General features: G+C 31.3%; 1 protein-coding gene across 2 annotated transcripts in view; it reads left to right on the top strand.

Moving 5' to 3' along the window:
* LOC130894300 (neurotrimin-like) overlaps positions 1-18,779 on the top strand; it is a 58,623-nt gene extending 39,844 nt beyond the window's left edge. The window contains exons 4-11 of one of the 2 annotated variants that reach the window (XM_057801023.1): positions 3,878-4,085; positions 5,954-6,109; positions 8,716-8,844; positions 9,708-9,848; positions 12,851-13,000; positions 15,076-15,138; positions 17,334-17,414; positions 18,581-18,779. In XM_057801023.1, coding sequence (XP_057657006.1) covers positions 3,878-4,085; positions 5,954-6,109; positions 8,716-8,844; positions 9,708-9,848; positions 12,851-13,000; positions 15,076-15,138; positions 17,334-17,414; positions 18,581-18,765 — 1,113 coding nt within the window. In that variant the 3' untranslated portion in view covers positions 18,766-18,779. The remainder of the gene's footprint in view (positions 1-3,877; positions 4,086-5,953; positions 6,110-8,715; positions 8,845-9,707; positions 9,849-12,850; positions 13,001-15,075; positions 15,139-17,333; positions 17,415-18,580) is intronic. The other variant, XM_057801024.1, reaches the window with a different exon arrangement.

The following is an 18,779-nucleotide window of genomic DNA, read 5'->3' as shown; positions in this document are numbered from 1 at the left end:
TGATTTATGCATTCAAATCCAGCATAACAAGGAAAGGGTTTGTTCAATTAAATCATTCTATAATATAATCCGTCTATTAATTAAGTTACATCCTTCATAAAACTTGAAACTTAGTAGTTTATACAAAGTAAAAATCCTTCTAATAATGTTTAAATTTCGATAAAATATCAACTATTTTGTCAATTGTAGAAAAGCTAATTTTGAAATTTAATTACATTCTGACTTTCAATCAATGATGACACCGAATTCTGTCTAATATATCAAGAATGATTCCCTTTAAGTAATTTAGTGTCGCATTCGAAAAAAAAAATGGAAATGATATTCGTATCTTTACTGTAGACTAGCATAAAATGATTTTATTTGCCAATTTGCCAAAATTGATATGCCATAGATAAAGATCAAAGATGTTCATAATCTCGTGCGAAAAGTTCATTACTAAATATTTGCGTAAAAATCTCATCTTAATAAGGTTTTAGATCAACGCTAGGGATGCATCTTGTTAACTACTACCAAACAAAACTACCAACCCCATCTATAGATTAGTCTATAGCTTCGTAGATAACTAACATCAATTCCGATCTTGAAAACATTCTGGAATGAGTTGGAAGCAGCTAAGAACCAGGTTGCTGTTCTTGCAAAGACATTCGCTTGTTCTAGTCGAATTAGCTAAGGCAGCCTCACAAAACCTTAACACCAAAAAGCTTCATACCTCGTAACAGCCTCCAATCTTCTACAAGGTCCAGATTAGTTCATTTTGGCATTGCTGCTGTTCTTGCAAAGAAATTCGCTTGTTGTAGCTGAATTAGCTATGATAGCTTCACAAAACCCTAACACCAAGAAGTTTCAATCTTCGTAACAGCTTCCAATCTTCTACAAGGTCCAGATTAGTTCATCTTGGTATTGCTGGTTACTGTTCTTGGGAAGAAATTCGCTTGTTGTAGCCGAATTAGCTATGGTAGCTTCACAAAACCTTAACACCAAGAAACTTCAATCTTCGTAACAGCTTCCAATCCTCTATAAGGTCCAGATTAGTTCATTTTGGTATTGCTGGCTGCTGTTTTTGCAAAGAAAGTCGCTTGTTGTAGCTGAATTAGCTATGGTAGCTTCACAAAACCTTAACACCAAGAAACTTCAATCTTCGTAACAGCTTCCAATCCTCTATAAGGTCCAGATTAGTTCATTTTGGTATTGCTGGCTGCTGTTTTTGCAAAGAAAGTCGCTTGTTGTAGCTGAATTAGCTATGGTAGCTTCACAAAACCTTAACACCAAGAAACTTCAATCTTCGTAACAGCTTCCAATCCTCTACAAGGTCCAGATTAGTTCATTTTGGTATTGCTGGCTGCTGTTTTTGCAAAGAAAGTCGCTTGTTGTAGCCGAATCAGCTATGGTCGCTTCACAAAACTTAACACCAAGAAGCTTAAATCTTGGTAACAGCTTCCAATCCTCTAAATGGTCCAGATTAGTTCATCTTGGTATTGCTGGTTACTGTTCTTGGGAAGAAATTCGCTTGTTGTAGCCGAATTAGCTATGGTAGCTTCACAAAACCTTAACACCAAGAAACTTAAATCTTCGTAACAGCTTCCAATCTTCTACAAGCTCCAGATTAGTTAATCTCATTACTCACACGTTTGGAGCTCATAAACATTGAGTCTGTCTACAGATGTCTATGGGTTTACTGTGCTTAAATCTGTCTATAGCTATGATTTAAAGACAAAACTGTATCAAAAATATCGACTCGCGAACATATTTGAAATTATTTTAGATATTTTCTTCGATACAGGAAGAAATAGGCTTATCAAATATAAAAACTGCTTTCTTTTTTAACACTTCTACGTATTTTTTGGAAGTTTTTCTTGATATCAGTTTTTGCTTCTGATCCACGTATTTATACACCAGATTTAGTACAAAGTGATTTTGCTGAAAATGAAATATAATCACAAATAAGATCTTTCAGAAATATAACGTTCCAGGAATGGTTTTAGACATGGGTTCGACAGTATTTTGAACTGATATTTCGAAATTGACTTCTTCGGATGTCCTTATATGCAAACGAGGAATACTTTTAATAAAAAATTAGCCTCATAAATAGTGGGTTTTAAAAATTTCGTTAGACTGTTTTCTGTATCCCTATAGCAGATGTTTACCGAAAATCTAAAAGCGTGTTTTGAGGCATTTTACAAGGAAGTTAAAAAACATTAAGGAGCGCGGGTTTTTTGGGAAGGCGGTAGTGCGAAGAACTCGTGCGTCGCATATCAGATTCGTCTAATGCCGCCGGCAAGAGGCGGTAGCAAAGGTATCGATAACTAGGTCAAAAGGGCAATAAACGGTACTAGGTTAACGGAATGTATTCAAACGAGATGTTTCGGAAGTTTTAAATGAAATATTTTCAGTGTTAATGAATTTATTAATACGTACAACAATAAATTTATTTCTTTGTAAAAAAAATTAACAAGTTTCTATATCATTTTACTGTTCTACTATTATTGAATCATCGTTTTATTCAAGTTAAAATCTCGGGAACATCGTTTCAGTTAGCTACGTCGTTGATTTTATTTTCTTTTCGACGCTTTTATTGTTTATACACTAATGTTATTATTTTAAAAGCGATCGTGGCGGAATCAATTCGATAGGCACGTACCGACGCCGCCTTCTCCACGAAATGGAAATTTCTCGTTTCTGATATGATTGGGGCTTCGGATTTGAAACAAAACACTAAGAAAACAAAACATAACGGTTATATCGCCATTTTCTTATAAATAACAAGTTTTTCATATCGATTATCTTTAATAAGTCGAAAGGATAATGGAAAATTGTGAGTTACTGGTAGAAAAACATCATTCGAAAAAGGTTTTCGATAAAAAGAAATTTATCAATTGATAATCATTCTCTATAATCTAAGAATCTATAGTCTAGATTTAACAGACACGATTTGTTTAGCGATACAACAAATGATACTTCCAATGAATCTGTTTTTATGTGTGATTCTCATAGAGGGCGCTAGTTACACGGTTCATACCAAGTAGTATTTAATTTTTCCAATATTAGAACTCGATACTATATACTGCTTATAATAACTGATGCTGGTATAAAATATTAATGAAGTTATTAATTATTATTATTAATTAGTGAGCAGTATTGATAGAATTGATAGAGTGGATACATTTAAAAAAATTAAGATTGCAATTTTGTTGTTTAAAGTTAAATAAGTATGAGCACTGAGCTATTAGAGGTTTTAGTATGAAAAAAGTAAAAATTTGATGATCAAATATGATGATTCTGATAGCGTATTTTGATCTATATTAGTCAATTTTATCTATGAATGTACTTACTTAATAAAATTACAAAGATCTTTAATTTCATCTCGGTATTCACATCAGACAAATTTTCGGACCAATTCGTAAGCGAAACTCCAGAAATTCACTCGAGGGAGTATTATTCCGGATAATTCAATTTGGCCCGTTATGAGATATGCCCGAGAAAGACATTTTTTTTTCTCTCTTTTCGGTCTATTAAAGGACGTGTCATCGTCGGAATATTCTACAAGATAAAAATAAAAACGAGTCACTTTCCAATTTGCAGACTCCCTATCGTTGACACACTGTGACTAAAAGGTATACTCTATATATAGAAGCGCACAAACTCTTCTTCTCGAATACTCAAAATCATAGAAACCGAGCACGTAGTTTTGCCACTTGAAACGCATACACTATAGGAAAAAAAAGGTAAAGAAGAGTTGGAATACTGCAGGGAAAAATCGAGTTTACTTATTTGTACTTTTTGAAAAACCTCATTTAAGAAACTATAATCTAATATACAGGGTATGGAAAAGATTTATGTTTGAATGAAGATTTTCATTTTTTTTTTATTTTTATTCCAGGTGGCTTGGGTTCGCGTCGACACCCAAACTATTCTATCCATTCATCATAACGTAATAACCCAAAATCCTCGTATATCTCTATCGTACAATGATCATAGATCTTGGTATTTACATATCAAGAACGTACAAGAAGTCGATAGGGGATGGTACATGTGTCAAGTTAATACTGACCCGATGCGATCCAGACAAGGATATCTACAAGTTGTCGGTAAGTTTTTATAAGTGAATCAAACTGTTTTTTGTTTTAAAACGTTCTAAATCGAGTAGAAAATTGATAAAACACTAAAAAAACCATCATTTGTAGGTTTTGTATATCGCATTAATTATAAAACCAGCCACTAACTTGGTTATCTATTCGAAAATTCCTAGAGGAAACGTGAAACGTCGGAAAAGCTCTTAGGAATACATGTAAATGAAAATGAAATATTACTGAATAAAGTTCGTATTTTCAGAGAATAATAGCAGATAATGTGAACGATGTGAATTTCTATTCGAGACAAAAAATAAACACAAACTCATTCAACATGGAGTAATTCTCTATTTTATAGTCTTGTTTTTTTGGAAATTTTATTTTTTAACTCTACTAATATGGTATGGGAATTTATTCTGACAATCAAAAACCTGGAATTCACTTCAATAACTTCGGTGATTAGAAATTTTTCGTGTTTTTTAGACTTTCAACCTCCGAGCTGGTTTAAAACCTTTTTCAAAATTATAAATAAACTTTCTTCTCTACAATTGGACATAGAAAGACGAAAATAATTATTTTTCATTTGTTTTTTTTTATTCGATTTAATCCGTATAATTTTCCTAGTAGAAAAACGGTCGTATTTCTTTTGAAAAATGTGAAAATCTGCAACGGAATGCCGATGGTTGGCGTAATGTATTTCGGTGTAAGATGCACTCTGTTTTCTGTTAGTAAAGAATCGACATATATGAAAAATAAAATAAACTTACAAATTTAATATCTGGATGAAAGCCAAGCTTCTCTATACACAAAGGACTGTTATTTCAACATTTTCTCTTTCGTTATTATAACAAAATGAAACTACTAGAATTAGAAATTTCATCAAATTACTTTTTAATGTAATGAAATTAACGATTTTGATAAGTTTATAAAGATATACAATTTGTTTTAGTTGTTACATATAAATTTGATAATTGTTTACTGCTTATATGGAACAACAAGTTTTAATTACAAGGATGTTACCAAAAGTATCTGGTCTAACCTAGAGATCGTGGTAGTTGTCTAACAAAAAAGAAAATTGTCGCCTCGACTTAAATACCAAAAAAAAGGGATCGTGGTCTACAGGGAATCACTTAATACCATAGTGCATCAGCTCAAAACATTATTAAAACTCTATAAAAATATACGAAGATGGTTCTAGATCATAGATACACCCGGTCTAACTTCCAAAATATTCCAAAAATGCGGTACATCGCATATCAACTGAAAATTTGGATCTGAGAAAGCTGTGCGCGTTTGATCGCAATTTTTGGCCATATAGGAAACGTGTATTGTGCTAAATATAATTTTTTTCAAAATTTTTGTGTTTACTTTTGTTCCATCCATGAATTAACCTTCTTCAATGTGAAAATCTCTACCTTCAATTTCTTCCCAATATAATCTCAGATATATGAAATTTGAGTTATAATTTTATATAGATCAATCAAAAGATATAAAAAAAAACTTATTTATAATAGATTTGTATGAAATTTTCTTGTTTTTATATTTAAATCAAATCATGAGGGAACTTTGCCAATAAGAAATTATTTCTTATTTAGTATATTGAAATAATTGTTCAATAAATATGAGAATTTTGAACTCAAAGTAGATTTTCAATCACCAAAGTTCAATCTTAAGAATTTTCTTGATAATATCTTACATAATTAACCAGAAAAATCGTTCACAATATACAATGTTGATTCAAATATATTGTCTTTTTAGAAAATATCCTTTTTGTGGACTGTATCTTCATTTTTTTATCACTTGAATCAACAAACTTTTATTATTATTCATGTTTAAACAAGTCTTCTTATTTAAATAAAAGTTAATTATTGATGATTTCCTTCCAGTTCCTCCTAGTATTATTGACAAAGAAACCAGCTCTGATATGGTGGTACTAGAATCAACGAATGTCAGTTTGACGTGTAAAGCCACCGGATATCCTGAACCGTATGTGATGTGGAGGAGAGAAGACGGGGAAGATATCCGTTATAACGGAGAAAATGGTAAATATCATTAAATTATTCATTAATCAGACATTTAATTAACTAATTTTTTATTTTTATATCGAAATTTTGATCTCATTTACCTAATATCTGAAAGGACATCAAAGCTGGAATGATAAAAAAGCGAATTTAATGAAATTGCCGAGGATTTAAATACTCGGGAAATCAGAATAAATTTAATAGACTAAACGGGGCGAATATCAGCACGACCCATCACCAGACACCAAGTATTAGGGTAAAGTAACGGCATCAATTTCAGAGAGAGGACACAAGCTTGATAAAGACCAAAATTGTATAAGTATTTGGAAATTTTTTGCATATCTTCAAATTTTATTAAAACATAATTAACTTGATCGTTTTAAAACCCCAATTGAAACGTAGTTTTAACCCTGGAACATACCTCAGGATGTCACATCGAAAAAGTTTAGCTTTGAGAAAAAACTCACCTCAATAATAAACTGAAAAAGTTAATTGGATCAAAATGCCATATAAGAAATGATTAAAAATGTCATTAAATAGTATACGGATAGATTAAAATCAGTAGGCGGAAAAACTGGAAAAAGTAGTTAGGAGCAAAACTCATTTTTGGAACAACCTACAAGGACAGGCAAAAACTCTTCTGGAAAACTATAAACAAAGAAGATCTGCAGAATGTATCAAGCTAAGTAAGAATCATCTACGAATACTAGTAGGAGTTCTATCGGTGCACCTGATGATGCTAGGACTAAACCTCTTTCCACGGAGATCTCTGGCAATTGGAGCCATGCCATATTCTAGACTTTTTGAAAAGGGATTAACTGTAAACACGGGGTTCTCCAGTTCTCTCAGCAAGAAAATGGGACATAACATTGAGTAATGAATGCTAAGTCTACAAGACAATTCTTTTTTGCACTATTCTTTGTCAAAAAAAAAGCTTTCAAATAAAGTTCAACTGATATAACTAAAATTACTAACTTTCTTTTCAAGAAACAACATATTATAAATCAAAAACTCGAAAATTAGGGATATTGACGATTAAAAAGTATAAGATAAATATTGTATTTAAATTTAAAACTAAAGTTTTAGAGTTAATAATTTGTTTTCTCTAATACACATATTTACAAACGGTTTTCTTCTTTTTAGAGATATATTTTCCTTTGAAACTTTTCGACTTTTATTGTATTTTTTTCCTTTTGAATTCGCACATTCCTTCGAATTGGAAATCGGGAGAATCTGAATTCATTTGGTATTACGAATCGACGGGTATTCGAAAAGGAAACTAATGATTTTCGGATTGTTGAATGTTTGTATTTGAAAAAGAATTTATACATAAAATCTAACTCATTCACGTCAAATCGACTATTGGTGATGATCATTCAGAAAAATACAAATAAAAATTTTTAGAAATATGAGGTTTAGTTATAAAAGCAGATTTTTATCACTTGTAGACTGGTTCCACAAATAAAAAGGTTTTAGTTCAGTCTCAAATCTGTACAAAAGGTAATTTGTTAATGATTTATTCTTAAAATCCTAAAATCATTTGTAAAAAATTAGTAGTTGTTATATATATATTTATATATAAAATGAAGATGTAGTAATCTATCAATAATTTTTGAAAGAAGCTTTGATTTCAAGCTTAACATCCGTGATTTTACACACAATGAATTCAACACTGAAGTTGATTTATTACCAAAGATACAATACACACCTGATGATTTATTCAAAGGTAAAATATGCTTTTTTCAAAGAAAATCTGATAACATAACTTTCCATTCACTCATTCTAATGTTCAAATTTATATTTTTTTTATTACACCATATTACACTCGACTCAAAAAACTAACAAAAACTTTTAAGCGTTATTTTGATTTATAATGATCGAGGGCTGCTACTTAATTTTGAGATATGGCGATGCTGTTGTGAATATATCAAATTTTACATTGACATAATGAGTTTGACATTTTTAATGACGTCTATAAGATCGTGACAGATGACAAATCATGATCTAGAGGAGCCAAATCAAAGAAATAACTGGAGATGTCGCTTTTGTCCTAATAGTTGAAACAAAAACGTTTTTGAACATTTAAAACATCGAATTGATAATTACGTCAACATAAAATATAAATTATAGTTTCATGTAGATAATTTCTGTATGTCTCGTCATAAAAGTATGTTTTGTGATACATTATATAACGTTCATTTTCAAATTCAATTTGATTATGCATTAGATTGATGCAGAAACAATAAAAACCTATTCCAACAAACACAAAGTGATAATTTAATTAATTAAAATTCAATAGCACAAAAACAGTACTTCCAATCCATATATTTATCCTTTATGTACATGAAATTTATGTAATTATTATTTTTTATGCAAAATTCATGAATAATAGCACGAATAACAACTTATTGGGGTCATAAATCAATCTGTAATGAATTAGTTCAATTCGATCATTTACTGGTTCAATATAATAATGGCTTTGAAGAACTTTTATATCTGTTTATATATAAGTATCATTAATTTTCATTCGAAAGTGAAAGTATTTGGTAGAACAAAAAACAAGATTCTAGATCACATTATTTTGGTTAGGTTAGGTTTTATATAAAATTTATTGCGTTTGGTTTCAGTAAACGTTGTGGATGGCGAGATTCTATTCATAACCAAAGTGAGTCGACTTCATATGGCTGTTTATCTTTGTATAGCCTCAAATGGAGTTCCTCCATCTATAAGTAAAAGAGTGCAGCTCAAAGTTCAATGTAAGTATATTTCAGAGTGGTTATCCGTCATAATCATTTGAAACTTTGGTGGATAGATCGATAGCTTCTAGTTCTCGGTTGAGAATTAGAGCTTAGAGCCCATAGGAAGAAGGTATCGCATCCAAAAAATTTATATTTTGGCAAAAATCTATAAGCGACTGAACACATCTGAGAATTTGAGATTCTGGTGGATGCGTCGATGAATAAGGCTCCTGATTGAGATTGAGACATCCGAAATTGAAAATTGAAATTTTGGTGGATGTTTTATGGGTTTAGGTTATTACTTGAGATATTTAAAATTCTGGTGAATGCGTTGGTAGATTAATAGTTTCTGATTGATATTTCAAATTTGTGTAGAGCCTATAAACATCAACGCACTTTATTCAAACACTCGAAATTGCAACAAATTTCATCTAAGTATTTGCTGGGTGCGTAGATGCTCTTTCTTATTTGAAAATTTAAAATTTGCAAACAGTTCTGGGTAATTTGAAATTTTGGTGTTAACTAAGGAGGTATTATTTCTGTTGAGTATTAAATTGTTTAAATATACACGCAAACATAGAAAGAGAATTGGGTGTTTTAGACGTCGCGAGATTATTTCTAATCAAGAGTTAATTGAATAAACTTGAACAACGCCGCAGGCTCAAAATTCTAAAAGCCGAAGCGAATACGAAATCATAATCTCGGAATATTTACATAATACGTTAACTCATTCATCAACCACTCTTAATATTAAAGGTTAATTTACTGTTAAAAAAATGTATTGGATGCGATATTGGATGCGAATGCGATTCCACCAAATCAAAATTTAAAACTTTCAACATATCCAATTACCTCATAATGATTATTGAATTAAATTACAGTTCCTCCGATGCTATCGATTCCCAACCAGCTGGAAGGGGCGTATATTGGACAGGATGTGACCCTAGAATGCCGGACGGAAGCTTTCCCAACTTCCATCAATTATTGGACGACGGAAAGGGGAGACATGATTATCTCAGGTAGTTGTATCTAGCACTGAATTGATATCAATACGTTTAACAACATTTTCAACCAATTAAATGAAATATTAATCAAATTTTGACATCATTTGAGGAGCTGTTCACCGTCCTATCACATTTACTTTCGTAAATGCATTTAGAGACTTAATTCTCGATGGAGAGATTTAAAATTTTGGCGAAAGTCTGCACACATCTAAGACTTTGAAATTCTGGTGGATGCGATGATTGATTTAGATACTCGAGCCTTCAAAAACTGCATTTGAAAACTTGTTATGTAAGATTAGTAGATAGATTTATAGATGTAGGTTCTCGATTGAGAGATTTAAAATTTTGGCGAAAGTTGTAGAAGCGACAGTACACATCTAAGAATTTGAAATTCTGGTGTATGCACTCATGGGTTTAAGCTCTCGATCGAGATTTAAAATTTTGGCAAAAGCCTACAAAAACAACATAAAAATGTTGAATTATAAATTTGTTTTGTATAACATACCAAATAGTCATATTTATATCATCGATTCCGTAGATAATTTTATTATTTTTAAAAACAAGTCACGTTTTATTGTATATATTCCACAATAAAATTATGACGAATCAGCGACTGAAAAATAGAACGTCGATTTGATTTTTTGGTCTCTACAGGGTTGTACTATTATACAAATTGTCTCATACTTTTCCAAAAATTATATAACTACATTTTGAAAGTAATTAAAAATGTTATTCATTCTTAACGTTTTGGCAAAGATGATTCTTACAAGAAATGTTATTTCTGCTTCCGAATATTAGAATAATTTCAAAATAAAGTACTGAATCGATTCGCTTTCTAAGAAACTCAATGATTATCAGTTGAATTTATTCATTGACCTGAAATTATTGATGAAGAAAAACAACTATAGAAATATGTATAAGATGAGAAATGAGATTATTATAGAAAGAAAACTTAAAAAGCAGCCAATAAGGAAAAAATAGTTGAAAGATGCACACAAAGTCTCAAATAGGGAAATCTACTTGGCTAAAACCAGTAACAAGTAATACAGCAGATGAAAAAAGTAGTAGAGGATCGATAAGAATGAATAAAATGAGAATGGAAACTAGAATTCTAATAACTGATGTTTCAAAAAGCAAGAAGTAACTTTATTATTTGATATCTGATCTTTGTCCTACTTTAACCTATCATTTTTAGAGACCTATCCTCAAGTTACTGTAGTTATTTCTCTGAAGCAATAATCTATTTGCATTTTGTTAAAAAAACTTCTTGAAATTCAAGAATTTACTGTTTTCAATAACTGAAATTTCCTCATACAACTTTTTTAATGTATGGCGTCGAAAAAACTAATACAAAATTAAGAAATTTCGTACGTGAATGAGAAGGATTTATTGATATTGATTACGACTATGACGCTGTGAATTGAGTTTAGTGACTAGTTGGATAAACCACCCTATAAGTGAGCTTGAATATGTTTAAAATTAACTCATTCAGTATCATTCAAAATTTAGTTTTATTTCATTATAAATCAAATTAGCTCGGAATAATTTATTTACGAATGCTGTTCGCGTTTCAATAATAATCAATATTTTGAATTTCCCATATTTTGACAAGACACCGCTTTTATTAATATTTAGTTCTAGATAATGAATAATTCAATTACTTATCATTTTTTTTTTCGTATTAATCAATTCTTCTTTTAGTAGATGTACTTGAATCACTCCTTTGCCGTTTAAATTAAGCTACTAACCCAGCAATGAAAAATTTATACCTAAAAACAAACCGTACGTCCCAGCAATCTAAACAATCCATTAATTTTCCGTTCCCGAACGCGCGCCCTAAGTGGAAATTTAGATTCTCTCTTTCGGAAATGAGGAATAATTTTTCCTATTTTTTGGGCTAATTATGTGGAACTCGGCACATCCGTACTTAAACGCATTGGACAGATAACAAAAATTAAAGTAAAATTTCAAATAAAACAGAAATCTTGAAACTAATGATGATGATTAAATTATAACACAAGATTTAGGTCTCCAGTACGACTTTTCTATTTTGTATTTCCCAGAAAATCTCGCCCAAACCTTCAGTTTTAGTTTTGTAATAGAACTTCTAAATGGAAAATTATTTTAATCTTTTCTATAATGTGTCAATCTATTATCATTCAGAACTGCTTTGGGAATTTTCTTCAGCATTTCTGGAGGCGTCACCTCATTTGATCGATTATTGCGATCCTGGTCTCACGCCCTCGTTTAAGCTCATCTACCCAATATTTTACTGTTGATCAGACTCACCTAAAGTAGAATCTAGTTTACCTTTCATATTGGTCGGGCTAAATCCTTTCAAATCCATTGAAAACATGCTAAACAAATACTAATCGACATGCCCTCTTGAAACTTGTTTTTTTTCCACTCAACTATCGCCATCTCTAGTTCAAACCGAGTACATTTGGTTCAAATGAAAGTTTCCTATGTTTTGAGTTCACTTAGTATGATATTATGTGATTCTCTCCCTGTAGATCACGTTCCTGGATCCCTTTTTTTCTGGTAATTATGTCGAGGCGACAATTTACTTTTTTGGTAGGCAACCCCATCAACTTGTAAACAATCGAGTGTCGCGAACGCCAGACCCATCGCCTTCCTTGATTAACGATCGAACTGATTTATATTTTGTCGGAGTTGATTAATCGAACTTGGCTCTGCTACGAAAACGGTAAGTGTTGGAAGTTCGAACACTATTAACTTCCGAGTTTGATTACTGGATAATTGAATTACGATACATTATAAACAATGAGTTTTTTTGCTTAGAAAATGGGCTATAATTATGAACAGAAATGAAATCGGGATGGTCTCCATTGATATTTTGGAGATAAATAGCCTACAGGTGGAAAATCTGTTAATCCACCACTGCTGATAAGGTGCATACGACGTGGAAGTTTATTTAGATCTCAAAATGTTCAGTATTCTGGAAATTATCAAATTTTTTATGTCCTTATGGAATTAATGTGATTACAAATTGTTTACAGGTGATAAATACGAAGCTGTTTCAATGGATAACGGCTATAAGAAGTACATGATGCTCAAAATTCGTAGAGTTAATAAATCAGATTTCGGCTCATACAAATGCGTAGCGAAAAATTCTCTAGGAGAAACAGATGGCGTCATCAAATTAGAAGGTAACTATATTATTAAAAAATATATATTTTCCGTAGTTACTACGATTTTTTTGATATCAATAAATATATATTTCCCAGGTAAAAATTTGAGAAAACGTTTGTTATTTCTTTGAGGTAATCTACTCGACATTTAACGTCGTTTTTTCCTCAAAGCATAACAGATTTTTGTCTATTCTTCATAAAACCTTTGCAATGTATGTTAATTGTCATTTTTCGTGATAAAATTCTCGTCCAAACTCAAGTAGAAGAAACCCAGGTATCTGCAACAGCAGCTGATGACCTAACCGGACCGCTCACGTTCAAATACAAATTTTGAATAAAGAAAATAAGGTTTAATCGATGTTGTACCAGGTTAACAATCTGTTCAATTGACTTTACCGTATTTATCTTCATCGTACTGACCCCTGGAGTATTTTATTTTCTTCACTGACGCTTCAGGGGATCAATTGGAACGTACCACGATGAAAAATTAGGGTAATTCGATATTTAAGCGTTCGAATGTCACTTTTGTGGAAACAAATGAAATTCTTGATGATAACCGTATATCGAATTCGAAATTGGAACTATTCAAATTCGTTGATAGTGATTATTATTGTACTGTCAATTGTGTTCAAATTTCCAACTCCGAGATTAATTAAGATTAACGGTATTATAATGAATTATTCAGGAAAATAGGAATGTCCCTCAGCTCTGTGAAGCGTCGCCGAGAAAATGTCTTTGTTTTCGAATTACACGGAATCTTTGACTTAATAATTAGTATCGAAATATTCAGCATTAATTATTCGAGTTTGGAAAAAAGCGCAAACAGAAATGAGACGACGAAATCGTTCATAGACTTTAATACGAGATGTATCAGATTATTCTGTATAAAAGTTATAAAATTTTACGAAGTGAAAAATTAATAGATAAACAAAATATTATTGCAGATCTACTGTATTGATTGTACGAGTCCGTATTTCACTTATAAACTTTGATTAACTTTTTTCTCATATTACAAACTTTATTAATTGCGTTGAAAATACTACATAACCTTAAAAAGTTTCTTCAACATATTCATAGCACCTAAATTACGAGAACGTTCAACGTCCATTATTAAAAATACTTCTACACACAACGCTTGTCAGATAATCCAAGACTCTGTAGAAGATTTGGTTCTAATTACGTATTAGCGAACTTCAGTTTGTACCAAAAGTACCAGGACTGACCTAGAGATGGCGTACACAATCTATACAGCGCATGTTTCAAGTTTGAAGACGCCATGTTGTTTAGTATTTGTTTGGCAGCCATTTTGGATATGTGACGTGAGTGTCCCGTTTGCTCAAAGCACAGATATTTCCATGAAATCTTTGGCAATGTTTTTTTTATTGATACATCCTCGTATACATTCAGTAATTCAATTATACACACAAACATAATCCTAAACATTCATATTGTTACTTCGCCCTGGAATTGGTTTAATCTTTGTTTTTATAATAATTTTCATGACAAGAGGTTTATTTAAATTATTTATTTTGAATAATTTCTAGAGAGGTTTATTTATTTATTTGTTTTGTTTCTTTATTTTCTAGAAGTTTGGAGAATACTTTTGGTATATATAAACGAGTTCGTTTAGCGTAGTTATTTTAGTTTATAATAAGTGTTAGTGAATTATTATACGTTAGTTAAGTGTAGTGTAAATAAATTGAGAACATTGTTTATTAATTAACTCCATATAAACCATATAGATAAATAAGAAAAACATTATACCAGTCATCTTTTCGATCTACTTGAACGAAATTTAACTAAAGAAGAATGTTGATGAGAATTAAAGGGTGTAATTAACTTTATTGCTCGAGTGCTTGCGGAGGGAAGTGAATCCTTCTCGGGAAATTCTCAAGCAGTGACTTTGGAAATTCCTAGACAGCGAATTCTCTACGAAACAAGATTTATATTTTTTTACAAAAAGGTGGTTTTTAGAACTTGAATTGACGATTTTTTTCGAAAGTTTCGATATTTATTGAGTGGATTTTTATGATAATAAAAACAATAACTTCTCTTTCTACATTTAGATTATTAGATTTCATTTTTTGTTGCAGAGATTCCAGCTCCTACAACTATTAAAACAACAACCCATTTCACATCTTTAGATACCAAGAAAGGTATGAATTAATATGAGGAACACCTGGTAGTGATAAAATTCGAAAATTACTGCAGAAACTATTTTTTTCGTCAACAAATACAAATTTTCTTTACAAATAATCGTCCTACTTTTAGATTTTTACTTAAATCTACTTCTTTTAAATGTTTCACAACCCTTAAAATGATTGTTTGATTATTATTTCGTGAGTGAAAATATTTTATGATCACTACACAAAGATTGCTAATATTTATAATGAAATACGGCTTTAGTATTTTTCAAAATATTCTCCATTAAGATCGACAGGGTTTTGTATTAAAATATAACTGAAGTGGATTAGAGATAATATCTAGTTTTCGTATTTTCCTTTTCTCGAATATATATGTTTTACTGAAATATAAGTTTCAATAACACTTAATCTTCCAAAAAAATTATCCCACAGAGCAAGAAATATTTAATAAGCAAAGAGGAGAAACGCAAAAAAATAATAGGCTTTTTAAAAATGATATCAAGTCTTATTCTTTTGAAAAATCTATTCAATTACATTCTACCAGTGGCGGCGGATCTACGACAATCAAAATTAACGCACAACCAAACTAGATTTGAGCTGGTACAAGTTCAAAAAGGTTTGATCTTGAGGATTATCAATTTCCGTTTTTGTGGTTAAGGAATCGTTCTTCATGACCTTCAGCAATCTTTTTAATTTATTCTTTGAATAACGAGGTGTTAACCATTTTTCTTAGTATCAAGGAATCAATTCGAACTGTAAATTAACTATCGTTGCCATCGACTTGTAAATCGGTGCGTTGTCTAGGTGAAACAGTGGTTTTTCCTTCGACATACGAATTTTTCTTTAATGTTTGCAATGAAACGATCCAAAAACTGTTTTTAATATTCTCTATTGATTGTTTATCCCTTTTGGAGATAATCGATGTCCAATATTCCACGCACATCCTAAAATACTGAAGCTATAACCTTCCCAATTGACTGTTGTGACTTTGAACGTGGTTCAAAGGCTGCAGTACAGTCCAGATCAATAATCAACTGCTCCTAATCATCAACACGTTGTTGTTTTTGATCGACTGTTAGTAAACGCGGCACACACTTCGAAAAAGCTTTCTAATGTCTTAGCTACCTCACGTAATTTTAATTTACGATTAGATATAACAAATTTGTGGATTTTTTCGTTGGTTTCTGGACGATTAGAACGTTTACCATCATCGGTGGCCAGCCGAGTTTGTACAGTAAGTTTTGTACATCAAGAAGCAATCATAAATTGACATACGAAATTGCTTTGAATCCGTTGTTTTGTGAATAACGAAAGTAGCTGTTACTTAAATGGCTGTCACTTTTCACTGACTAATCGAAATGTCATGAAATTTGACATTTGACATATAGTTTTTTCAAAAGTTGGTACTATATAAACATGATATGGATTTGACAGCCACGTGATGTTGAGTGAGTATTGAGTGATGTTATATTATGAAATGATGTGAAAACTTTTAGAAATTATGTTATAGAATGTATAAATTTATACAAGAAAAAGTTCAGTTTTCAGACGTACGCCTATGTTTTGACGAAAAGAAAAAAATTACTTCTCACTGAGGACTCTTATTTATTAAACAGCTATAAAAAAATGAAGGTTTCCGTAATATTGTCAAGAATAAAAGTTGAAACACTAATATAGACCGATAACTATAAAAAAAAAGAGGGAGAAAGACCCGAAGAAGTAGAGAAAATGTCTTTTGACACAAATACAAATTAAGCCAATTTTCAGACGATTTTTTTATTGTCATTGTCGGTTTTTAATGGAAGGGAAATGTTTAATGACGCGACATCGTTTTTTAACGATTTTCGATACTGTTTCAAATACTATACAGTGTGGTACGTTAAATAAAAGATATATTTTGAAAAAAAAATTATATCTCAACTCAAATTTCCGCTTTATAAGTTTATTCAGTTTTTGTTTGCTTATATCTGTTTTATAATAAATACTAAGCAACGACTCCATTTTGTTATTAGTTAATACGCTCGTTGTACCCAAAAAAGGTACAATTTATTTCAGAAAATGAACCCATTGCATAATTCATATAACAAAAGATAATCCATTTTAAAATCTCACTTTCTGTGTAAACATAAATATCCTCAGATACTTTCTAACCATTTTAAAGTATAAATTATGCACGTCTTTGGAAATAATGCAAATGTGGATTGCAGGAAACTCCAGGGGATCTACGAAGGGTACATCGAATGACAACAGGGTGAATTCTGTAGGGAAAGAAGATACAAGTATAGCAGGTCAGCTTTAATCATACTATAATCAAAATAATAATCATTTTTATCACAAATACATACTATATATTGAGAATTTCACATTAGATATCTAACATGTTTAGGATCTTAAATTAAAACTCAGTTTTTAGTTAACATCAATTGATTCTTTCGGCAAGCGTTAATAACGAAGCGAACTGATAATTTTTGCATACTTATTACCTGATATTTTAGTAGAATATTCATATTATGACTAAAATAATACGAAAACAGCAATCAATAATTTAATTTCTTCAACTGACAAGACAGAATGTTTCACAATGTCATTTTCATATTATCATCATCATGGTTGGAATGTTAACCATCGACAAAAGTTGAAATGAAAGTCGATAGGAGCTAAATCTGACTAATAGGGTGCAATTCAAACTTTCATTCATCAATTTTGACCGTTGCAATAACGGATGTATGAGCTGGTGAAACAAAACTTTGTTTTTAGCAAAAATTCGGCCGTTTTAGCTTAATTTCTTCCTCTAAACGTTGCACATACTTTTCCCAGGAAATCTCAATTTGTTCGATACCTTTTTTGACATTTTTTCAAGACGGGAAACCGAAAATAATCCGAGTGGGCTAAATCTGGGGAATGGGATAGAAATTCCAACTTTAATTTTGGCCATTGAAGTAGCGGATGTGTGACCTAGTGCATTGCCATAATAAAACAACATTTCTTCTAAACCGAATGTTTAATTTCATCGCTCAAACGTCAATGAAAATTATCCCACACGCCCACCAAAAAATGGAGTTGCAGATAAAACGATTTTTGTCTTCATTAGAACCGGTTCTCGTGAATCGTCAAACTCTCCAAAACACTCGATGGAAATGGAAACTGTCTCACTTGGAGTAGAATTTGTTTCAGTTTTCATATTTTTTGGCCTAAAACCTTTCAAATAAAAGGTCAAGACCAAAACTGAATGCATATTTGGACACTAGAAAGAACACGTCAGCAGCAACAATCTAAAAATGTCGTAGATTTATTCTACTTGATTCAAAATAATTTTCGTACATGTAAATGAGAGAAAAAATGATAAATTAAGTACCTCTTTTTAAGAAAACTATGGTTATAATTTTTGCAAATATATTTATTTACTATTTATTCGAATTAACATCGTTTGAAAATGTATCTTTCTTTGGAATAGAATACGACTACGATAGCGAATACACTCTGCCGTCCAACGGACCGCCACCCATCCAGGAGCCTCCGGGCGCTTTCAGTGGAGCGTCACGAAACTTCAACTCTATCGCAGTCGCCATTTTCTTCTTGTTCTTCTCGCTATTCTTTTACTTTTTGGAAATGGTTTCGTCCGATGAAGGCCCGAGGTGATGCCCCAAATGACA

The sequence above is a fragment of the Diorhabda carinulata genome, chromosome 5 (assembly GCF_026250575.1).
Source record: "Diorhabda carinulata isolate Delta chromosome 5, icDioCari1.1, whole genome shotgun sequence".
Taxonomy (NCBI): Eukaryota; Metazoa; Arthropoda; class Insecta; order Coleoptera; family Chrysomelidae; genus Diorhabda; species Diorhabda carinulata.
The sequence above is the reverse complement of the archived record's forward strand: the minus strand, read 5'-3'. Positions and strand labels throughout refer to the sequence as shown.